General features: G+C 37.0%; 1 protein-coding gene across 3 annotated transcripts in view; it reads left to right on the forward strand.

Annotated features, from left to right (window-relative positions):
- SCEL (sciellin) overlaps positions 1-25,558 on the forward strand; it is a 240,374-nt gene that overhangs the window by 204,478 nt on the left and 10,338 nt on the right. For all 3 annotated transcript variants that reach the window (XM_059902796.1, XM_059902794.1, XM_059902795.1), the window contains exons 20-26: positions 1,871-1,930; positions 2,077-2,136; positions 2,286-2,342; positions 17,641-17,703; positions 22,546-22,638; positions 23,370-23,441; positions 25,262-25,336. In XM_059902796.1, coding sequence (XP_059758779.1) covers positions 1,871-1,930; positions 2,077-2,136; positions 2,286-2,342; positions 17,641-17,703; positions 22,546-22,638; positions 23,370-23,441; positions 25,262-25,336 — 480 coding nt within the window. The remainder of the gene's footprint in view (positions 1-1,870; positions 1,931-2,076; positions 2,137-2,285; positions 2,343-17,640; positions 17,704-22,545; positions 22,639-23,369; positions 23,442-25,261; positions 25,337-25,558) is intronic.

The raw sequence follows: 25,558 nt of genomic DNA on the forward strand, positions 1-25,558 counted from the left end.
TCATTAAGTTGCATGATGCTCTCAGTCAAGGCAATTCAGGACTGAGATCCTTGCTTTATTGACACAAGGTGTCGTCTTTTAAAGAGAAGTGGTACAACATAGCACGCGTTTATATATATGTTTTCTAAGTGTTTCTCAAATTGTGGGTCACATCCCATTAAATGGTCTTGTAATTAATTTAGTGAGCGGCAGTCAGCATTTTTTCCCAGTTAACTAGAGTGAAATAGAGTAGAAAACATGAGAGTTCTTACGTAGTGGGTGTCTTATTTTGTGAAATTTATGTTTTATTATGTATGTGTGTGTGTGTGTGTCTGACTGAAAACAGAAAGTATTGGGCTGTGATGTAAATTGTATTTTTTAATGAGCTCTATGATGTAGTAGTTTGAATAGCACAGTTCTAAGATTTGGAATGAACCAAGTTTTCTGTACCGAGCAGAACAGTAAAAACGGGAGTTCTCATGTTTGTGTTTGCATTTTTTATGCAGCTTACTCTTAATTATGCTGGTTGGTGAATATTATATGTAGTTACACTAAAATATTGTGATTGATTTTATGTATTAAAAGGTTGTGGCCTTTGACATATTATTTCCTCTACAAAGTTTTATTTTTTGTACTTTTTATTCTTCTAATGTATGAAATTATCCTCATTTTAAAGATCGTCTTTCAGGCACAATTTAACTTTATAACAGGTTTTTGTAATCAATTTATACAAGAAAATTTTATTTTGGATAGTTCTCATATGTTTATCATTTCTTTGATAGTGTTTGTAGATACCAGTTGATTATCTTTAATTGAAAATATTGCTATTGAAGATAATTCAAAACAGTAAACATTCATTTAGGGGCTTTCTGTCTACCATGGAGATCTGAGAACAAGGATGAAGAGATCAAACTCAGTGAAGCCATGAGCTGGGAAGCAAATTCTATGGAAAGGCTTAGGGGCTGGGGAAGGAAATGCAGACCTTTTTCTCAGACTTTTTGATGACTAACCTCTAAGTGGCTCTCCTTCAGTTCCTAACCTTGCATCAGTCTTTTTGAAGAGTAAACCACACTTTATTTTTATATAAGGGAAAAGGACTTTTGGGGGGAAGGAGGTACGGGCAGGTAGCTGCCAAAATTTACTGAAAGCAGGTGTTATCAATCCCAAGATTTCTTGCTATTGTGGGCTCTTCTTTGAATAAATATTATAAAGCGGTTTAGAGGAACACGTTGAAAAATCACTACTTTCCAGACCTTAGAAGCAAAGTATTATACGGAGGCAATGAGTGATAGCAAACCAGGTGGGAGGAAATACTGTTCTCCGACTGAGGAAAGAAACTGATAGGGTTTCAACTAGGAAGTGGACAGTTATCAGAGTTATGTCCCTAATTTACCATGATTTCAGCTTTGGAAGTCATGGTAGAGGAAAGAAAAGTCACAATTTTGATGGATTACTGGAACTCTCTTTGCCAAGACTTAAGTATAATCCTAGTTTGGGAGTTTCTTATTTTTTTAAAAAATGGTATATTTAGCTGGTGAATATGATTTTTAAAATATCAAGGACCTTAGAATCAGTTTGTATCTTCATACTGTTAAAACATTCCAGAGTAAAAGTGGTCAATCATGAGATGTTTGCTGTGAACTCTGAGTTAGCGTGCCCTTGTAGATGGGCTCTGACAGTAAGCATGTGAAGTCAGAGTAATTCTTCTCCTGATCCAACATAATTAGTCCTCCCTGGATTGGTTTGGAAATTTATTTCAAGGGAGTTCTATGCCAAACCAATATGTCTTATACTAAATGATAAAATAGCTAATCCCTTCTTCCAATTCCAGCCAACTTAAACCTGTATTATCTCTAACACAAGCTGCTTTAATTTGTTTTTCCATTTGAAGAAATCAAGATCTTGATAAACTCATCAAAGTGAATCCTGAAACTCTCTCCAACAACCAAAGGTAATAGAACTGTATTAATTTTTGTGCTTTGGGTAGGAAGAATGTTTTGTTTTACAATTATTTCAAGCAACTTGATAACCTTAATGATCTTACCAAAATAATTTATTTATAATTAACCTGCTCCCTTTTTATTTTTCTTTTTAAAGAAACCGGGATCTCAATAACCTTATCAAAGTGAATCCTGAAGTAATCAGAAGCAATCAAAGGTAATCAAATAAAAACAGTCATTTCACGTTCTCATGTCTGTTGCCCCTGAGTGGAGTAGATTTATTATATTGCTTTATAGACCTAGCACAAGCAAAACAACCTATCACTAATCGGAGTTTATTTTTTTCTCTTTTTCTCTTTTGAAAAGCCAAGCTTTGGACAATCTTATTAAAGTGAAACCTTCACCTCTCAGAAATACTAAGCGGTAAATGACTTTGCCTAACTATCTTGACATGTTCCCAAGGTTCTAGGTTAGGAATTTCCTTTCTTGCTCGCTTTCTTGCTTTCTTTCTTCTCTTTTTTTAAAAGAAGACTTTCGTTTTTCTTGAGTGTTCAAATGTGCACACATTTATAACCCATGTGTTTCCTGTCAGCTGAGAACATGCTGCACTCTTCTGGAATCAACTGCACTCTTTTGGACTCAGTTTTGTACTTCTTATTTTCACGAAGACAGCTTAGGGTTTGTTGCCTATAGGAAATAGAGTATCAGGACTGATATGAAAAATGAGTGAAATTAAATAAGAGGAAAACATATTTTGGAGAAGCTGGACCAAACCGGTGGTTTACACAGATGCCTACAGAGCATTGGAGCACTGGAAATGATATTCAGTCTTCAGAATTACAGATCCACAGCTCACGTGGGCTCACAAAATATTCCAGCAGATTTTAACCTTGAACTTCCATTTTGAGTTTTGTAAATATCTTATAATTTACTATCTTCATGTCATATCTTTCACCAAAAGAGCTTATTGATAATGCACCAGAGTGCGTTGTATGAGAAGCCCAGATTGTTCTGCTGACCTGAAATTTTGCCATAATAAATATATAGCTGGGAATTAAAGTCTCAATATTCTGGGATGAAGAAAGCAAATTAACATATGGAAAGTGCTTTGAAGCCATGGGGAGAAAGAGGATAGTGTGATGTGCTCATCGGCCTAAATCTTATGTCTTTTTGTTTTCTACATTAGTGGTTCTTTTTTTTTTTTTTTTGGAGTATAATTGCTTTACAATGTCGTGTTAGTTTCTGCTGTACAATGAAGTGAGTCAGCTATATGTATACCTATATCCCCTCCCTCTTGGACCTCCCTCCCACCCCTCCCCCACCATCCCACCCATCTAGGTTGTCACAGAACACTGAGCTGAGCTTCCTGTGCTTTATAGCATGCTCCCACTAGCTATCTATTTTACACATGGGAGTGTATATATGTCAATCCTTGTGTTTTAATTTGCCTTTTCTGTTTGTGTGTTTTTATCACAAGGTGTTGGGGTGTCTGAGGTAGGAAGGTGCCAAGGCAATTGAAGAGCAATTGCTAATTAGACAGCAGTATTTATTGAACACCTCTGGTGTGCCTGGCAATTTATATACATTTAATCCTCACAACCACCAACCCCATGAGAAATATATTCATGCATGCTATTTCCAGAAGAGGAAACTATAGCTCAAAGATATAAAATAAACTTCTCAAGAAAGAAAACACATCCTGGATCTAAACCCAAGTCCTTCTGATGTCACTACTGGAAGAAGAACCAAAGATCGGGAGCAAAAAAAGCTCAGATTTACCCCTTCTTTCTGTCCTTTATTCTCCCTATGGTCCCTTCCTTTCTAATTCCCCTCCCACCCCTGCAGTTAAAGGACTACAATTAGATACACTTTTTTTCTAGAAAATTATTATGGAAATGACAGAGAGGAGAGGAAGGTTTGTCTTATGGAGATTTTATAATAACTGAAATAATAGCGGACTTTTGGTGCTGACCCTGCCACTGGTAAGCGTATGGAAATATCTTTGATAAGTAGAACCATTTCTTCAGAGTGGTACTGGTAGGGGCAGATTTTTATTTTTATTAGTAACAGTTTTAGGAGGTTCCCAACCCATGTTGGAAGTGGTTAGGTTTAACAAGCACGTATGGAATAACTAACAGTGGCTACTGTAGCCAACTTCTCCCTTAGTGGCTGTTTCCATAAATTGTAGCGCCCTCTCTCTCTCTCTCTCTCTCTCTCTGCCCCGCTCCTGTTCCCTCCTTCCTCCTCTCCCTCCCTCCCTTTCCCCTTCTTCTTACTTTTGCCTCCTTCCCTTCCTCCTTCTGCAAATGCACTATGTTGACAGATAATGGTAAATTTCTCATAAGAGTTTTGCCTTTTGTTTATTAGAAGAGGCTAATTTCATAAAAAGTAATTTGTAGTTCAGCAACTCCTAACAAAGTATCTATAAGAAGAAGACATTTTCCTTATACAGATAGGATTACTATAAAAAAGAAATTTAAAAATATTGACCATCATGTTGTTTTCAGATGGTAGCCTTTTTTAAGGATTTATTTTTAAACTTTTTATTGAGGTATAGTTGATGTATAATATGATATAAATTACAGGTATATGATATAGTGATTCACAATTTTAAAGGTTATACTCCACTTATAGTTATTACAAACTATTTGCCATATTCTCCATATCATAGAATATATCCTTGTAGCTTATTTTATACCTAATGGTTTGTACCTCTCAATTACCTACCCCTATATTGCCCCTCTCCCCCTTGCCTCTCCCCACTGGTAACCACTAGTTTGTTCTCTATATCAGATGGCAGCTTGATCCACAAATCTAACCTAAGTGATGTCTGACTATTCTTTAGTAGTTACACCAGATTTGATGATAATCAGCCAGGATATTCAAGAATTACTGCAGAAAAAACTAAGCTGCCTATTTGAAAAAAGTGACTTCATTCAATATGTTCAGTCACCTGTATCTGCAATGTATTTATGTGGCCCACTTGATTTTAATGGGTAAAGAGAGGGGGCATTTTAACATGACTCCCAGTAGGAATAACAGCCACAAGGCACTTTTACATCCAATTCAATGTGACAGGAGCACTGATTATTTAATAGTATAACAGCAGTGAATCAGAGTTCCTTTTATGTGACTTTGCTGACATTTCCAGCAGCTGTATATTTAATTCACAGTTAGGGGTGGAATAAATTTCAGTCATGGATCAGAATGTAAGCAGGTGTCCCTGAGCTCTTTCTAGGAAGACAACAACTTGAACAAATGCAAATGTGTACAGAATTTTCATTTATTCAGGGAGAAACTGTGAATTTTAGCAATGACAGTTTCACATTTTCATGAACCAACATTAAAGTGGCATATTTAATTATCGGTAGCCTATAAACTGCTGCTCCCACATGAAGATTGAAAAACATCTAGTGATACAGGTCTTTACAGTTAGAAAAGGCAACCTTCATCTGAAGCAGAAAAAATATTCTGAACTATTTGTAGTATTATACGTCCATCTTTATAAGGGCTTCCTATTTGCTAAGACATACCTTGTTAATATCCCAATAAGAGGAGGTTTCCTTCCTATCTTCCTATTGCATATTTCTCATACTTCTGCTCAAGACAGAAAGCTGGAGGTGGGAGGTAACCTTGCCTCTTTCCATTGCTTAATTCTCCATAATCAGTAGGTCACTCTGGGTGCTTCTCCTAGTTATCTCAGGAACCGAGACATTTCATCATCCCAACTGCTACTATAGCCCAGCTTACTGTTAAGTCTCCTCACTGGTCCCTCTGCTGTCTCTGGTACCTTCTGCCCTTCAATCTGTCTGCCACACTGTAGAGTGATCTTCTTAAAACACAAATCTGATCCTGTCCTTCCTCTGATGAAATCCTCCAGTGGCTTCCCATTGCCACTGGACAACAGTGCACCCCTTAACCTGGTTTCCAAAGCTCGCCATGATGTTGCCTCCACAGGCCTCCCCAACCCCATTCCCTATGCTCCACCCACAAGCAAAGCCCACCCACACACCCCCTGACATGAACACGCCTCGCTCCTCTGTCATCGCTGCTGCATGGATAACTGCTACTTATCCTTTAGGTGTCAGCTTAGGTGTCTTTTACTCAGGCTCTGGGAAGCCCAACCTGACCCATCACTTCTGCATCAGGTCCTTCTGGATGTTCTCAAGCTCTCTGTTCTTCTGTCCTATGATATTTGTCTCTTGGAATTATTATTTAATAATCTCTCGTCAACTATTGGATTTTTTAAGGGCAAAGATTGGATCTGTCTTGTTCGTGTCTTTATCTACAATTCATGGCACAATGCTTGACACGTATTAGGTGCTTAATAAATATTCTGAGTTACAAGCTAAATTTCAAAACTAATCAAGACCTGTGATCATCCAACTAGACAAAGCCCATTGCCTTATAACTCTAACACTCTGAGCCCCATGAGTGAAACTAGACTGGAGGGATCTGATATCCTATGACTGGTCTCCTTGCTCAAGCCAATGACTCTATTTTGAAATGTAATCTCAATGAACCATGGTGAATTAGAGCCACTGAAATTCTTGGTCACATCTTATATTTAAAATACCTAAATTGATCATTTTCTCTACGGACCTGTTAATTTCTTTAATATAAAATCTTTAAGACTCCCTCATTGAAACAAATTATAAAAATATGTAAAGCTGGGACCATTTTGCAAATTCAATAGAGTTGAAGAATTATAGCAGTTATCTCACTGTATTCTACACTCCCTTCAGAGAGATAAATATTCCTTTGAACTAAAGCTTAAAGCCTTAGTTTTAGTTCTTGGCATAAAAGAAGTACCATAGTAAATTTTCTATATGGAGGTTTTTAATTTTGCAAATGTGTTTGATACTCTGCAAAAACGATGTAAGTGAGCTGGAGAGAGAGAAACATATTGCAGCATTTGATAAATACCTCCCACACCTTCATAAGAGAGGAAGAGCAGTTGGGAGTGAGCTGATTACTTTCTCTCATGTAGAGCATATCCTAGGAAAAGTTGTGTTATAAGAGACATAATAAGCCTTGGTCCCCAGAATCTCTATTTTTTTTCTTTAATCTGCTCGCAAGGGAGTATTATATTCCTTAATGGGGCAGTAGAAAATAAATTACATGATTATAACATAGATAAATGCTCATATTCAAAATGTGTGCTATGACTCTACATACTCTTCTCCCAAACATTCTGTAGTCTATGTAAAGAAAAGCATTTTCAGTTGCTATGGTTAACAAAATTTCTTTTTAGCATTTCTCTCTGTATCCACAGAGAATTGGTGGTTTTTCTTGAAGTTAATTCCAACTGTTCATAAAATCACAAAATTATAAGGTCTTCCACTGAACTGCCACAGAAAAGGTTTGGAATCAAGCCTTTGTTTGACCCTGCAGCATTTGGCTGGGCTTCTATAAAAATCTATTTTTCACACTTTGACTCACAGCTCTTCATCTTCTACCACAGTGTAAAAGACACGATAAGATAGATGTAGTCTTAATTAAAGAATGAAAATTTATTTTTACATTTTTCAACTTGGGAAGTTTATGGGCAATCTGAACTTCTTTTATTGGATCTCCAAATCTAGCTGATGACATCAGTCAGGGTGAACAACCAGAGCAAATCCACATTTTGTACTTTTCATGATCTGGAACTTTTAATTTTGCTTTAAATATTAGTATAAAATATTCAGAATAAAATCTTATAATCCACTCTACCAAACTTGATATGTGGCACTGTTTAATAAAAACAGCAAAAATTCTATGAAGCCGCTAATAACATGGTTTACTCAATGATTCACAATTATATCCCTTTGGGAGTGTGCTTCTTTGAAGGCAAGCATACGTTCCAATTTTGAGTTATCTACCTACAGTGGTTGGATTTGCAGGATTCTGGTTTCTCCTCCTTGCTTAGATCTAAATCCATTTCCACTCTCCCTCACAATAGCTAGGGTCCAAAAGACTTGGGTCCTGGGGGTGAGGGGTGGGGTGGTATAGGCAGATCAAAGATGCAGTATCTGCAGCAGCCAGGAGTGGAAAGTGCCAGAGCAGGTGAGGGCATCCAGCATCAGGCTGAGAAACTAAACATAATCATGTCATGAGGGCAGAAGCAAATGTGTATTTGGTTGCTAGGGCTGCCATAACAAGAACCACAGCCTGGGTGGCTTAAAAGAGAAATTAATTTTCTCACTGTCTGGAAGCTAGAAATCCAAGATCAGTATGTCAGTAGGGTTGGCTCCTTCTGAAGGTCCAGAGGGAAGGATCTATTCCAGGCCTTTCTCCTTGGCTGGTAGAGGGCTGTCTTTACCCTCTGTCTTCACATTGTTATCCATCTGTGTGTGTATGTGAGCCTAAATTTCCTCTACTTATAAAGATACCAATCATATTGGATTACGGCCCACCCTAATGACCTCATTTGAACTCGATTTTTTCTGGCATTAGAACTTCGACATATAGATTTGGTGGGAGGGCAAAATTCAACCCCTAAGGAAATGTCCCAAAATAAGGAAACAAAGCCCTGGTTGGGAGCTGTGTGAAAAAAAGGAAAGAAATATGTGCAATTCAGGGGTGAAATAAGGCAGATTCTAGGTGATTGACACAGATGGAGATGAAATGTCCATCACCGCCTCTTCTGAACTGTTTCTAAGAGGTTATTATGCACACTCTATACCTAGATGTGGCCAAAGCTGACTGCCATAAAGGCTCAGGGTCTAATATCTTTCCCTTGGGGTCCCTTTCAGGTCTTTTCCCAGAGCTGGATAAGGTAGCATAGATTTCCACCAGAGAAGGAGAAAAAAGAGAATTTAAATTAATTTAATGCCACAAGTATTTTTGGAGCAGCTACTGCATGCAAGGCCATGTTAGCCATGGTAATGTGATTTTACTCTCAAGTCATAATGAAAAACACCAGCTTCCTTAAAAAATGTCACTCAGTTCATCCAAGGTTAGCTTTGAAGGGAGAATCACTTCCTGGGACAGAATTCTAATTCCCCAAAATTCACATTTCCTGGTGATCTCTCACTGTTTGCCATTGCCAACCGTCCCTGTTTGGCATTCCTGGGAAACTGAATTATGGAAGATCATGATAATCCACTTAATTTTTATCCCATTATCCCCAAGTATTTAGTAAAGTACTATTGCATTTTAAAATGTTAAGCGGAGGATCATTTAATGCTCAGGCTATTAAGATAGTATGGTAACCCCTGAGGTCAAGAAGGTGACTCTAGTAATAGGGAAGGACCGTCACAGGTTAGGTGAATGCAAAGCCTGCTGTCTCTATTTCTAGATTTGAAAGATGCGATCTGGGAGGTCTCCTCACACAGTTCTAGTAGTTATATTGAAGAAGTCAGTTTTGAATTTTACATCATTCAGACTGCAGAATCAAATGATTTTGATACTTCTGAGCTACTTCTGAAATCCTGTACTTTTTACATATATTAATTGGCATATTTTCTACTATAACTCACATTAAAAAATAATTTAACTAATTTCTACATTTTCTTTTTTTTTTTTTGATGAATGTGCCCTAACCTACCCCCCCGACCCCCCCCCCACCCCGTGTGCTCAGGCCTTTTGCATCCACTGACTGACTCGGCCCCACCCCCACCCCCTCCGGGATCCAGGGGGCCCCACCTACTCCCATCAGCATCAATAAAACCTCCTGTCTCCAGCGGAAAAAAAAAGGAAAAGAAGTTCTCAGCCCAAACCCCCCAAAATAAATATTTATTTACAAGTTATTTATATGTACAACTAATGTAATATTATGCTCTTTATAAACATTAACACACAAACAAGAAATTAAAAAACACAAAAATTAGAAATATTCTAGTATTTTCTTCCCACTCCCGCAACGTATCGTATCACACACTGCCTATGTTACCTCCCCCCCAGCCCCTCCCCCCCCCCCCACCATCACTTCGGAGCCCCTGCTGTAATCAAAGGGAGCCTTTGGAGTTTCTGAAACAGAGGAGGGGCATGGTCTCTGACGACTTTCCCGAATCCGCAAAGTAAAAACAGACTGAGACATCAAAGAACCGCAATTGCCTTAGAGCGCTTTCCACGTGCCAGGAAACGCCTCAGTGCTTTAATATAACTCATTTAATCCCTAAAGCAACCCTACTCTGTACGTACCATTATTGTCTTTTAAGATATTTTTATCTTAAGATGAAACCGAGGCACAGTGAGGTTAAGAAACTTTGCCAGGCTGACACAGAAGTGGCGGAGCCAGAATTGGAACCCACCCTGGGTGGGTCCACACTCCACGAGCTTAACCGCTACTGGAGGGGGATGAGGGCGGCTCCCTTGGTTAAGTCCCTCACCAATCACTGCTATCGTGAGAATCCAAGGTACAGCGCGAGGAGGCAGCAGGAAATCTAATTTCTACATTTTCAAAGATGTGCAGCTAGTATTTTATTTTATTTTGTTTTTTTAAAAGGATCTTTAATGGAGTACAATTGCTTCACAATACTGTGTTAGTTTCTGTTGCACAACAAAGCGAATCAGCCATATGCATACACATGTCCCCATATCCCCTCCCTCTTGAGCCTCCCTCCCATCCTCCCTATCCCACCCCTATAGATGGACACAAAGCACCGAGCTGATCTCCCTGTGCTATGCTGCTGCTTCCCACCAGCCAACTATTTTACATTCGGTAGTGTATATATGTTGATGTTACTCTCACTTTGCCCCAGCTTCACCCTCCCACCCCATGTCCTCAAGTCCATTCTCTATGTCTACCTCTTTATTCCTGCCCTGCAACTAGGTACATCAATACCAATTTTTTTTTTTTTTTTTAGATTCCATATATATGTGTTAGCATACAGTATTTGTTTTTCTCTTTCTGACTTACTTCACTCTGTATGACAGACTCTAGGTCCACCCACCTCACTACAAATAACTCAATTTCGTTTCTTTCTATGGCTGAGTAATATTCCAATGTATATATGTGCCACATCTTCTTTACCTGTTCATCTGTCGATGGACACTTAGGTTGCTTCCATGTCTTGGCTATTGTAAATAGTGCTGCTATGAATACTGTGGTACATGACTTTTTGAATTATGGTTTTCTCAGGGTATATGTCCAGTAGTGGGATTAATGGGTCATATGGTAGTTCTATTTTTAGTTAAGGAACCTCCATACTGTTCTCCATAGTGGCTGTATCAATTTACATTCCCACCAACAGTGCAGAAGAGTTCCCTTTTCACCACACCCTCTCCAGCATTTACTGTTTCTAGATTTTTTGATAATGGCCATTCTGACAGGTAGAGGTGATACCTCATTGTAGTTTTGATTTGCATTTCTCTAATAATTAGTGATGTTGAACATCTTTTCATATGCCTCTTGGCCATCTGTATGTCTTCCTGGTGAAATGTCTATTCAGGTCTTCTGCCCATTTTTTAACTGGATTGTTTGGTTTTTTGATAATGAGCTCCATGAGCTGTTTGTATATTTTAGAGATTAATCCTTTGTCTGTTTCATTTCAAATGTTTCATTTGCAAATATTTTCTCCCATTCTGCTGGTTGTCTTTTGGTCTTGTTTATGGTTTCCTTTGCTGTGCAAAAGCTTTTAAGTTTAATTAAGTCCCATTTGTTTATTTTTGTTTTTATTTCCATTACTCTAGGAGGTGGGTCAAAAAAGATCTTGCTGTGGTTTATGTCAAAGAGTGTTTTTCCTATGTTTTCCTCTAAGAGTTTTATAGTGTCTGGTCTTACATTTAAGTCTTTAATTCATTTGAAGTTTATTTTTGTGTATGGTGTTAGGTAGTGTTCTAATTTCATTCTTTTACATGTAACTGTCCTGTTTTCCCAACACCACTATTGAAGAGGCTGTCTTTTCTCCATCGTTTGTTCGTGCCTCCTTTGTCATAAAGTAGGTGACCGTATGTGTGTGGGTTTATCTCTGGGCTTTCTATCCTGTTCCATTGACCTATATTTCTGTTTTTGTGCCAGTACCATATTGTCTTGATTACTGTAGGTTTGTGGTATAGTTTGAAGTCGGGGACCTGATTCCTCCAACTCTGTTTTTCTTTCTCAAGATTGCTTTGGCTATTCAGGGTCTTTTGTGTTTCCATACAAATTGTGAAATTTTTTGTTCTAGTTCTGTGAAGAATGCCATATGTCATTTGATAGGGATTGCATTGAATCTGTAGATTGCTTTGGGTAGTATAGTCATTTTCTCATTGTTGATTCTTCCAATCTAAGAACATGGTATATCTCTCCATCTGTTTGTATCATCTTTAATTTCTTTCATCAGTGTCTTATAGTTTTCTGCATACAGGTCTTTTGTCTCCTTAGGCAGGTTTATTCCTAGGTATTTTATTCTTTTTGTTGCAATGGTAAATGGGAGTGTTTCCTTAAATTCTCTTTCTGATTTTTCATTGTTGATGTATAGGAATGCCTGAGATGTCTGTGCATTAATTTTGTATCCTGCAACCTTACCAAATTCATTGATTAGTTCTAGTAGTTTTCTGGTGGCATTTTTAGGATTTTCTACGTATAGTATCATACCATCGACAAACAGTGACAGTTTTACTTCTTCTTTTCCAATTTGTATTCCTTTTATTTCTTTTCCTTCTCTGATTGTTGTGGCGAGGACTTCCAAAACTATGTTGAGTAAGAGTGGCGAGAATGGACATCCTTGTCTTGTTCTTGATCTTATGGAAATGCTTTCAGTTTTTCACTATTGAGTATGATGCTTGCTGTGGCTTTGTCATATATGGCCTTTATTATGTTTAGGTAACTTCCCTCTATACCCATTTTCTGGAGAGTTTTTATCATAAATTGGTGTTGAATTTTGTCGAAAGCTTTTCCTGCATCTATTGAGATGATCATATGGTTTTTATTCCTTAATTTGTTAATGTGGTATATCACATTGATTGATTTGCATATACTGAAGAATCCTTGCATCCCTGGGTTAAATCCCACTTGATCATGGTGTATGATCCTTTTAATGTGCTATTGGATTCTGTTTGCTAGTATTTTGTTCAGAATTTTTGCATCTATGTTCATCAGTGATATTGGTCTATAATTTTCTTTTTTTGTGATATCATTTTCTGGTTTTGGTATCAGGGTGATTGTGGCTTCGTAGAATGAAGTTGGGAGTATTTCTCCCTCTGCAATTTTTTGGAAGAGTTTGAGAAGGATGGGTGTTAGCTCTTCTCTAAATGTTTGATAGAATTCACCTGTGAAGCCATCTGGTCCTGAACTTTTGTTTGTTGTAAGATTTTTAATTATGGTTTCAATTTCATTACTTGTGATAGGTCTGTTTATATTTTCTAATTCTTCCTGGTTCAGTCTTGGAAAATTGTACCTTTCCAGGAATTTGTCCATTTCTTCCAGGTTGTCCATTTTATCGGCATATAGTTGTTTGTAGTAATCTCTCATGTCCTTTGTATTTCTGCAGTGTCAGTTGATACTTCTTCTTTTTCATTTCTAATTCTGTTGATTTGAGTCTTCTCCCTTTGTTTTCTTGATGAGTCTGGCTAAGGGTTTATCAATTTTGTTTATCTTCTCAAAGAACCAGCTTTTAGTTTTATTGATCTTTGCTATTGTTTTCTTCATTTCTATTTCACTTATTTCTGCTCTGATCTTTATGATTTCTTTCCTTGTACTAACTTTGGGTTTTCTTTGTTCTTCTTTCTCTTTTAAGTGTAGGGTTACATTGTTTATCTGAGATTTTTCTTGTTTCTTGAGGTGAGATTGTATTGCTATAAACTTCCCTCTAGAACTGCTTTTGCTGTGTCCCATAGGTTTTGGGTCATTGTGTTTTCATTGTCATTTGTTTCTATGTATTATTTTGTTTCTTCTTTGATTTCTTCAGTGATCTCTTGGTTATTTAGTAACGCACTGTTTAGCCTCCATGTATTTGTGTTTTTTACAGTTTTTTTCCTGTAATTGATTTCCAGTCTCAAAGCATTGTGGTCAGAAAAGATGCTTGATATGATTTCAATTTTCTTAAATTTTCTGAGGCTTGATTTGTGACCCAAGATGCGATCTATCCTGGAGAAAGTTCCATGAGCAATTGAGAGAAAGTGTAATCTGCCACTTTTGGGTAGAATGTTCTATAAATATCAATTAAATCTATCTGGTCTATTGTGTCATTTAAAGCTTGTGTTTCCTTATTTATTTTCTGTTTGGATGATCTGTCCATTGGCGTAAGTGGAGTGTTAAAGTCCCCTACTATTATTGTGTTACTGTCGATTTCTCCTTTCATGGTTGTTAGCATTTGCCTTATGTATTGAGGTGCTCCTATCTTGTGTTCATAAACATTTATAATTGTTATATCTTCTTCTTGGATTGATCCTTTGATCATTATGTAGTGTCCCTCCTTATCTCTTGTAACAGTCTTTATTTTAAAGTCTATTTTATCTGATACGAGTATTGCTACTCCAGTTTTCTTTTGATTTCCATTTACATGGAATATCTTTTTCCATCCCCTCACTTTCAGTCTGTATGTGTCCCTAGGTCTGAAATGGGTCTATTGTAGACAGCATATATATGGGTCTTGTTTTTGTATCCATTCAGCCAGTCTCTCTCCTTTGGTTGGGGCATTTAATCCATTTACATTCAAGGTTATTTTCAATATGTGTGTTCCTATTACCATTTTCTTAATTGTTTTGGGTTTGTTTTTGTGGGTCTTTTTCTTCTGCTGTGTTTCCCACCTCGAGAAGTTCCTTTAGCATTTGTTGTAAAGCTTGTCTGGTGGTGCTGAATTCTCTTAGCTTTTGCTTGTCTGAAAAGCTTTTGATTTCTCCATTGAATCTGAATGTGATCCTTGCTGTGTAGAGTAATCTCGGTTGTAGGTTTTTCTCTTTCATCACTTTAAGTATATCCTGCCACTCCCTTCTGGCCTGCAGAGTTTCCGCTGAAAAATCAGCTGATAACTTTATGGGGATTCCTTTGTATGTTATTTGTTGCTTTTCCCTTGTTGCTTTTAATGTTTTTTCTTTGAATTTAATTTTTGTTAGTTTGATTAATATGTGTCTTGGTGTGTTTTTCTTAGGGTTTGTCCTGTGTGGGACTCTCTGTGCTTCCTGGACTTGGGTGACTATTTCCTTTCCCATGTTAGGGAAGTTTTCAACTATAATCTCTTCAAATATTTTCTCAGACCCTTTCTTTTTCTCTCTTTTTCTGGGACCCCTATAATTTGAATGTTGGTGCATTTAGTGTTGTCCCAGAGGTCTCTGAGATTGTCTTCAATTCTTTTCATTCTTTTTTCTGTATTTTGCTCCTCAGCAGTTATTTCCACCATTTTGTCTTCCAGCTCAGTTATTTATTCTTCTGCCTCAGTTATTCTGTTATTGATTCCTTCTAGTGTATTTTTCATTGCAGTTATTGTGTTGTTCATCTCTGTTTTTTTGTTCTTTAGTTCTTCTAGATCTTTGTTAAACATTTCTTGTATTTTCTCAATCCATGCCTCCGTTCTATTTCTGAGATTCTGGATCATCTTTAATATCATTACTCTGAATTCTTTTTCAGGTAGATTGCCTATTTCCTCTTCATTTATTTGGTCTTATAGGTTTATACCTTGTTCTTTCATCTATGGCATATTTTTTTACCGTCTCTTTTTTCTTTTTTGAGTGGGATTGTGTTCCTATCTTAATGGTTGTTTAGCCTGAGGCTTCCAACACTGGAGTTTGTAGGCTATTGGGTAGAGCTGGGTCTTGGTGCTGAGATGTGGAACTCCGTGAGACCTCACTCCAATGAATATTCCCTGGGGTCTTTCTCTGTTAGTCTAGTGGTTTGGACTCGGAGCTCCCACTGCAGGAGCTTTGGCCCGAGGCTTGTGAACCAAGACCCCACAAGCCACCTGGGGCACCAAAAAGAAAAAAGAAAAAAACAAAGTGAAAAATAACATTAGACTAGGAAACTAACAGATATGTTAGGAAGAATATAAAATTAAAATATAGATGAATCAACATCAGGAAGGTACATGAATACCACAATAGTAGAAAAGAGGAAGAGGGAAAAGAAAAAAAAAAAAAAAGGCCTTGGCTGTGGAGGGCCTAAGCAAGGACAAGGTTTGGGTGGTGGGTGGGGCCAATGCTCAGGAACCACAGGGCTGGAAAAGGCCCTGGGGGCTGTGGTGGGTGGGGCTTAGGCTCAAGGAACAGAAGGGGCCCAGGCGTGCCCCCCACCCCTGGTTTCAGAGGGCAGGGGACTTCATCTGCCGCCTGCCTCTCTTGATCTCCCCAGCCTCTGTCCTATGCCCCCAAAGACCCACGCAGCCTGGAGGGGGCTTTGGAGGGCAGGGGATGGCCTAGGAGCACAGCAGGCTCCCCAGGCCCGAGTGGGCATGGCAATCAACCTCCACTCCTCTCCCGCTCCTCCTGGAGGGCCCCTCCTGCCTGCCTCCTGATCTCCCAGGCCCGCAGCTAGTATTTTAAATGTGAGGTTTAAGTGTAGCTATGGAATGCTGCTTAATTAGCATATTTATCACTTATTGATGGCTTGGATGTTATATAAAAAGAGTATTAAATCTCATCCCACATAAATATGAGGACTTTTATGTTATTTTTAATCCTTATCAATATTAATTTTGTGAGTCAGAGTCCCTACACTGATTCCATGTAAAAGAACCTTACTTGAAGTCTACTATTCAGGACTGGAGAAGGGAGATTTATGAAAACTGGAGTTAACTCTAAAGATGTGAAAAGTTAGGGCAGAAATAAAAATGAAAATATAGTCCCTCAGAATTTTGGAATCCATAGTCCCTAGTGCTGTGTCACTACACTTCTGTTAATTATCACTTATTTATTCTTACTCAGTTCAGTCACAACTGTAGTCATTGTGCTTACAAATTTTACTTACATTAACTCATTTATTCTCACTGCAACCTTATGAAATTAGATATTATTATCCTAGTTTACAAAAGGAAGCTTAGAAAGGTTGACTAACTTGCCCAAGAAAGTAGGAGAAGAAATGGCCTTGCTCTGACTCCTAAACCATCCTGCTAACCAATAGCGTTGGTGACAAGGCTTTTCCAAACTCATGGAAAAAAATTAAGAACTACCAGTGTTATAGCAAATATATAAATAATTAATATATACATAACATACCAGAGAACATTGTATCTCATGAAGGTGTGTCAAATCATTATTGTAGCCCAAGATTTAAGAATGTAATGTCCCATTTATCCTCCACATTATGAATTGTTTATTCAAATTTGGGGTTGACTTCTCATATTTCTGTCATGCAAAAAGCTGGAATGAAGGCTCTAATTAAATATTTAAGAGTTGATTTCAGATGGGCAGGTGGCTCAGCCTCAAGCCTTGACTCTTTTACAAATTAGTCAATTGACCTTGGAAAATTCACTTAGCCTTTCTGAGCCCCATATGCTGTCCTGCAAGATTTTGTGAGATCTGAATGAGATAGTCCACATGGAAATACACAAGTTAGTACTTTGTGATGCAAAGTAAGTATTCATTCAAAGTTAGCCGAATGTGAATATCAATCAGTTGTTTCTTTTCAGACCAGATTTCTCAAACCTTCCAAAAAATTAGTTCTTTATTTCTCTCTCATAACGTAATCCATGCTCATACTTGAGTTGCACAGGACAAATATTCGATGTCAGATTTTCAATGTCCATATTCTTAAAGACCACAAATGACTATGTTTAGAATTTTGTACTGATCTAAAAATTTTTTATTCTAATGCTTATTTCCTAAAATTGTATGTAACTACATCATATATATATATGTAAAAAATATATATTTTTTCCTATAGAGACCAGGACCTAGAAAATTTAATTGAAGTAAATTCCAATATGTCTAAGAGTAAAAATGAAAGGTAAGGCTTATTATAATTTACGTTTTTCTTATGAATTCCATATGAGCCTTCATAAATTATATAACCTTGAAAGATTTTCTGAGAAGTTGAACTGTACTGTGATATTTAAATATAAACACTATCTGAATATGAAAAACAATGTACAGGGTGCTTAATAACTGATTTGGAAAAAAGTTAGCAAAATTTGAATTCTGTTAGAATTTCTGACTAAGGGCCTGCTGTTCAATGGCTTACTGTAAAAGGCATCATGGAAATTCAGTGCTCTGCACTTGGGCTATGAAGATTTATTTTTACTTACTGTTGCTTGGTAGGTTTTCAGCAGTGCAGAAAGCACTCTGGGAATCTCTTCCTTGGATACGTAGTGCTAAAAGAATGCACAAATTCATCACAGCCACAAAACAGGACCTAATTTTGGAATTTCTTTACACCACAGAGAGTACCAGCTTTAAAACTGTTGTACTTTGTTTCTTTTACAGCGAAGGTTAACATAGAAGCTATACTTCATTGTTGTTACAGATTGTTTAAATTAGGAAAGAATTTTAAAAGTCTTCCATGTTTAGCAATTCTTCTCCCAACACATGGGAGGACCCTAGAAGCAATAAGTTTCTATTTTTAACCTTCTTAAGATACAGCTGCTTTTTCTGTTTAAAAAAAAAAAAAACTTTTATGTAAAGAAATGATATTGTTGATATCAAGTGAAGAGAGTAGAAAAGTAGGAAAAGAGCTGGCTCACTGTTTTGTCTGTTTTTCATCTCTTAAAGGCTCTTGCATATAAGAGGTAGGTAGTTTCTTTCTGTTCCCTTAATTCCCCAAATCATCCTCTGCCTTCTCTTTTTGTGATCCCAAGCAAGCCTCTGATAGAATGAGGGAGGATACATTTTCAATAGGATCCACTATTTTGGGAACAGTATTGGGCTTACAATTAACCAAGCTCATTCAAATATTATTTGGAAATGATCCAAATTAAAAAATGACAAGTAAATGAGGAGGTATAATTAAGGAACTTTTCACTGAATATGACTTGAGAGACGTTTCAGTTTGAGTTAGGCTTGCTCATGAAACAGGGTTTTATTGGAAAGATTAATGAGGAAATGGAAATTCAAGGGCAGGAATGGTAGCATGGCCGGGCTTCACGGAGACCTGAACTGGAAGGTTGTTCATTCTTGACCGGAGGACATTCCATCAGGAATCCCCAGACATTAACCTTAGTTCTTTGTCATTGTCAGTTCTTTGTTGGCTTCTGCCTATTTTTCTCCTGCTCTTCCCTCTACCTATTGGCTTCCTTATTCTCTGCTCTGTAGCTGTTTGATAACCAAGAACTTTAGCTGCCTCTCCTTCCTCGTAACGTCACCTTCCTCTAGCTTTCCGAGGTCTGTCTGGCCTCCTTCAGCAAGGCGGTGTCGTTGTGGCCATCTGTGTAGAAGAGGGTGTGGGATGGAAAACACCGTGGCTGGCTGTAACGTGCACACACTCTCCTTTACTTTCCTGCAGTTTCATCTGTGCCTCTTACCTAACATAACCCAACAATCACACGTACATTCACAAATGCACCCCGTCTCTCCAGTGGGATGGTGATCATCACAGTCAGTTACTACGTCTGGAGGCTTTAACCACCACTACAAAGTCATTTGCTCATCCCTCAGTTCTGTGTTCAGATGTTATTCATTCTTCTTCAGTTCTATCCCAGTCCTGTACAGGATCTGTCTCCAAATTAAATGGAAAATGTAGACACTGCCCCAGCTCTGAAAGAACTACTGTAATAAAAATTCTCACTTGAAAAAAAAAAAAGTGGAAAAAGAAATCTCTGGGCCCAATTTTGCACCCATATATTCTGGCTACAGAAAAGAAAGTTTACTTGACTCTCAAAATGGGTAAAAATTTAACAGAAAGAAAATTGAGGGTCAGAGAGTAAGAGACTTGATCAGGTGCAGAAAGTTAGTAAATTAGAGAGGTGTCCTCAAGTCCTCTCTTTATTTTTCCACAGGAGAATTCTTTTTTTAAATTTTATTTATTTTTATTGAAGTATAGTTAATGTACAATGCTGTGTTAGTTTCAAGTGTACAGAAAAGTGACTCAGTTATATGTATATATATATAAAATATACTCTTTTTCAGATTCTTTTCCATTATAGGTATTATAGGATATTGAGTAGAGCTCCCTGTGCTATACAGTAGGTCCCTGATGATTATCTATTTTATATATAGTAGTGTGTATGTGTTAATCCCAAAGTCCTAATTTATCTCCTGCCCCCCTCCCCCACTATCCCCTTTGGTACCAATAAGAATACTTCTTTTTATATATTTAAAATCTGTAATTTTTACCAGAGCTCAAAACCTTGATAGTTTAATAGAAGTAAACCCTAACACATACAACAGTTCAAAATGGTAAGCTCTTACTAAGCTTTTAGTCTTCATGCAAAAGAGATTTGTAAAGTTTGCAGTGACATGGGTATTTATCAGTTGAAATTATTTTATGCTGTTTAAAGTCAAGTTGCCAAGGTTAAGTCAAATAGGACAGTGGAAATCTAAATAAGAGTCATAGGCCAATCTGTTAAACTGACACTTGATTTACTTTATGAATGTATTCACTTTGTATAGTAATTGGATGTCCACATAGTTATATGCTTTCTGATTAGTATATTCACAGAGTTGTACAACCATCATCACAATCACTTTTACAACATTTTCATCACCTCAAAAAGAAACCCAATGCCCAGTAGCAGTCACACATCATTTTCCCCCAACCCCTTAGCTCTGGACGACTACTAAGCTACTTTCTGGCTCTTTAAATTTCCTATTCTGGACATTTCATATAAATGGAATCATAAAATATGTGGTCCTTTGTGACTGGCTTTTTTCACTTAGAATAATGTTTTCAAGGTTCACCCATGTTGTAGCATGTCTCAGTATTTCATTTCTTTTTATTGCCAAATGATATTCTACTGTGTGAATGTACTACATTTTGTTTATCTATTTATCAATTGGTGGGCATTTGGATTGTTTCCACTGTTGGATTGTAATTCACTCTTATGAACAATGCCGCTATAAACATACATATATAAGTTTTTGTGTAGAGTGTGTTCATTTCTCTTGGGTAAATACCTAGGGAGTGAAATTGTTGGATCCTACAGTAACTCCATTTGAGGAACTGCCAGACTGTTTTTTAAATCAGCTGTACCGTTTGATGTTCTCACTAGCAGTGTATGAAGGTTCTAGATAGTTACATTTTCAAGGTGAACTTCCACTGCAGAAAACATTTTCTCAAGTGTAATTCCATTTGGAATTTTGTAAGTTCCAACACAATATTTGGTTTTATAGTTTATGGAGTTATTTAATTAAGAAACAAAATTGTGACCGTTGATTGCAAGTTACAATTCAGCAATTTGTTTCAATGAAGGGTAACGTCTTAACAATAAAGCCGTCAAGCAAAAAACATTGTCAGTCATAAGTTCTTCTTTAGGAATATTATTCAAGGCATCTAAGGAATAGTTTGGTGGAGAGTCCTCTATTGCACTGGTTCCCAAATTTTATTTACATCAGACTCACCTGCTAATCCAGGGCCCACACTTTGAGAACCAGTGCTCTTTTGGGTAAGATGTCGGGCTGCCTCTAAGGTAGTGGTTCTCAATCTTGACTTGCACGTGAGACTTACTGGAGAGGTTTAAAAGACTGCAAATGCCCAAGCCATATGCCGAACCAATTAAACCAAATTCAACATAGGAATTTTGGCAGGACACAGTTCAATCCTTATCAGAACTGTTTACAAATTATTTCACTTTCCTATCTGCAGATTTTGCAAATTGGTGATATTTGATTTTATCTTTCTGAGGACAATACAGACACATTTCACACTCATTGACAACCTTTGTCCTTTGAAACTATTTGCTAAAATTGGGTTTTGTATTATATACTATATGATTTGAATATTTCCAAACAATTCACAACTAGGTTCATTTTTCTGGAATGACATATTCTAATGATCGTATTAGAAAATCTTCTAATAATATTAATTCTACTTTCTCACTACTTAGTGTCATTTTAACTCAGCTGTGAAACATCTGTTTTGTGAAACATCTGTCTTAAAACTAGAAGATGGTTTTCTGTATGCCAGAGTTGATACTATGTGAACAGATGTTTTCTTCTTCTTTAAGAGCTACCTGGAAATGGAAGGAACAGACCAGTCAAGAATGATAAATCATGATCAAGATCTAAATCTTCCTCTTGGTCTTTATGTCTCTCCTATATCAGGGTTTACTAACACGGGGGAGGAAAAAGAGCTAAAGCTTTCACTACTCCAGCATTAAAATTTTCCTCTGTCTCATAGGAAAAAGCAAATATGCCTGCACTTTGTTAAGCATAGTGACATTTTTAGATTAGCAGAAATCTAGGTCAAAGTTCTTTTGCAATCTTCAAAGTACTGCTTTCCATTAAAAACAAAATGGAAACTGGAATTTCTCCAAGGAACCTCTGGATAATTTTCATTAAACTGATAAACTGTCAGATATGTTGCACATGAAAAACTTTCTAAAATGGCACTGCTGCTGTGAAAATGTTACTGGAACCAATTTCAGATGGTTCCTGCCCTTGGTAAAAAAGTATTCTGTCTTAGCGTTAGATAATGTGACACATGCCTGTAGATGATTCCTAAAGGTAAGCTAGTGGTCTCTGTGGAGGAGTAAAGTCATATATGTGTTCTATTTGTGTATCTGTGCAGAAACCAGGCAAACAAGAAAGAGGTTCACTGTATATTAAAAAAAAGTTCATTGAACAGAATTTTAATAAAACAAAAACCTTCTAGGTGGCCTTGATTTTAAGTGCCAAATATTTGCCTTTGCTCTCTCAGGCAAGATGGCCAAGTTAGTGGGTCTACTGAGGCTTTAATCAGCCCATCTTCTAGAACCACTGCCTACTCTTATGAAGCACAGAAGGCGCTCAGGTACTATGGTCAATTATAAAACAACTGACAGGACTATCCTCCTTCTGTTGTTTTTTTTTTTTTTTCTTCTTCAATTTTTTAAAGAAAATATCCACATACAACCTAATCCTTCTTTTGAAATGCAGAAATTTTTAATTTTACCAGTGGCTAAGCAGGCTTATACAAAGGTGTTGAGTAAACAACTTGGTCACTGGTAAGTTGTCAATTATGAATAATGAGTGTAAACTGTGATTTTTCCTTAAAAAGTCTATAATTTTTTTAAAAAAGCATGATTGAGACATTGGCATTGACATTCTTTAAGTAAATTTAAAGGTTTCATTAAATCAGATGTTATCATGTTCGTTAATTAAGGTCCACTTTTTGCTTGAGATTTGTGGGGAAAGCAATGGTTTGGAAATATGAATGGGACATCAGGGAAATAGACACTAAAACATGTTACAGGCATATTCAAAATAATCATCGTGCTCTACAACAGACTTATTGAGTGACCAATTTGCATAATAGTATTCTGGAAGTAGGCCAAGACACTTCTGGAAGTTAAGACAAAATGGGAGACATAAATAAATTTTGCAGAAATGGATTGATACCACTTTAACATTCGTGTTTCAAAGGTAATAGTTTAGAAGGACTATATGAGCATTATTTTTTTCACTGGATTGGATAATTGCCTTGTTAATTTGATTATCCCGTAAACAAACTTTAAACATGAAGTAAGATGGTTTGTATTGCAGCTCCAATGCTGAAACCAGGCATGCAGGACCAAAGGATACTGTTGTGTACACAAGGACGTATGTGGAGAATAGGTACTGGAAATTTATTTGAAGTATTTTGCTATATATATTTTATAATTTTGAAATAATCTGTGTTTAAGAAGGAATGCCATTATTTCAGGGTATGCTTGCTTTTTTCAAATAGCAGAACGTTTAAGAGTATATCAATTTCTTTATGTAAATAAGTATATAATTCTTTATAATCTTTCCACTATTAAGTAGTTGTCAAATAATCATACAATTTCATTGAATGGACTAAAAAACATTTTAATATAACACATGTATACACAATAGGATAGTTATTTGAAAGTTGTCACATAAACATACATGCCCACAATAAGCTTTATAAAATTACACAAGTATTCCTATGCTAATTTGGAGTCACACTTTAATTAAATGGTTCTATCGACCATTGTTTACCTCTAATGTGAAATAAGCGGTATAACTTTTAGTAAATAAGCTCTGACCCACAAAATCCACTGCTTGATGTGATGGATGTTGAGGAAAATGTCAGACAAGGTCAGGGATTCACAAGTCATTCGATTTCACGGAGTATAAAAACAAGAATTGGCCTAATTGTGGGGTAGGGTAACGGTGGGGCATTCAGATGTGGATATACGCACGCATGTGTTAATCACCGCCCATTTCAAAGAGGCCAGAGAGCAGAGTATGGGGGCGGGGCTCCCAGAAATTCGAGGTGCGTTCGATTTGAGCAACCTTCCCCCCAAAAGGGATTCCTCAAACCCCAAAGTAAGTTACCTTGTAAAATGCAACCTCAACGTTGATTTTGCTGCTTAATCCAATTCTCCCTAAAATCTACACAGACAGTGCAGTATATATTAAACCAGAGGCCCTAGAATCAGAGTTGGGATTGAATCTTAGTTTGTCATTTACTGACTATGTGGCCTCAGCAAAACTACTTAACTTCAGTTTCCTGTTTCAATTCGAGTCTCAATTTTCTGACCAATAAAATGGGAATAATTTTATATGTATCAGGCATAAATATGTGCAAACTTTTATTTAGCATTGTGGGCTATGTGTTCCGTAAAGTAGATTCTATTTCTGACAGCAGTCTGCCTATGGGCAGTTTGGAGGGAGAGAAGGATTTCTCATTAAGAAATCCCAAGTGAGGGCTATGGAGTTATCCTTCACTGTATGAAATAATAGGAACATATTGCTTCTGGTCCTAATATGCTCCCAGGTAGTGTAAGTACTGGGGAAGCAGTTACGGACAGCCAGCTGGTTAGTGCACTGCACACTTCATTTGCCTCCAGGAGAGAGTGACGTTTACAAACTGGAGCAGAAAGGGAACAAAGAGGACTTTTAAAAGTTACAATATTTTTGCTTTCATTCTAAATGATTCTTGGATGTTTTCAAGCAAATATAAAAACTTCCAAAGCTTTCTCTAAAAGTTCAGGAGTGTTTCTCTACGTGAATGGTGTCTGTCTATATTTGCCTGCACTGGCTCGTGCTTTGTGTATATTCTTTATGTGAGGCTACAGATAGCTTTCTTTTAGTAAAAATAAGGGAGGTGCAAGTATAAACTTCATGAAAAACAATAACTGCTTTTCCTGCTTACACTTGTTCTTGCACTCTCCTTGCCCCATTCTTTATTTATCTTGGTGAATATGTCAACTTATGTCAACTTGGAGGTTCTTTGCATATCAATACTTCTCCAGATTAAAAAAAAAAAAAGAGTCAGTACATTGTCCTGGCTTGTAACATCACAACGAATAATAATAATGAGGCTGTGTGAGAGGGTGTGTGTGTGCTTCCTTGCCTGCATAGGGGTATATACTTCAATACTAGGGAAATAGCCCAATTCTCACATGTCCATGTGTGTTTGTTTCTAGTAAATCACCAAAGGATAGATATCAGGAGGGTATCTCTGGAAAATACATACAAACCGTTTATTCGACTTCAGATAGGTGAGTATGTCTGTATTTCCATACATAAAAGTATACACACACACACGTAAACATATGTATTTTTACATATTATAGATAAATATGTGTGTATATACTTTATAAATATACATTTTATTATATATGTGTATATATTTATATATAATATATATTTACATATCTTCACTGTGTACATAGCACTGAAATATATATGTACACATTCTTGCAGTCCACTGAACTTGGAGC

This window comes from Balaenoptera ricei, chromosome 18 (assembly GCF_028023285.1).
Source record: "Balaenoptera ricei isolate mBalRic1 chromosome 18, mBalRic1.hap2, whole genome shotgun sequence".
Classification (NCBI taxonomy): Eukaryota; Metazoa; Chordata; class Mammalia; order Artiodactyla; family Balaenopteridae; genus Balaenoptera; species Balaenoptera ricei.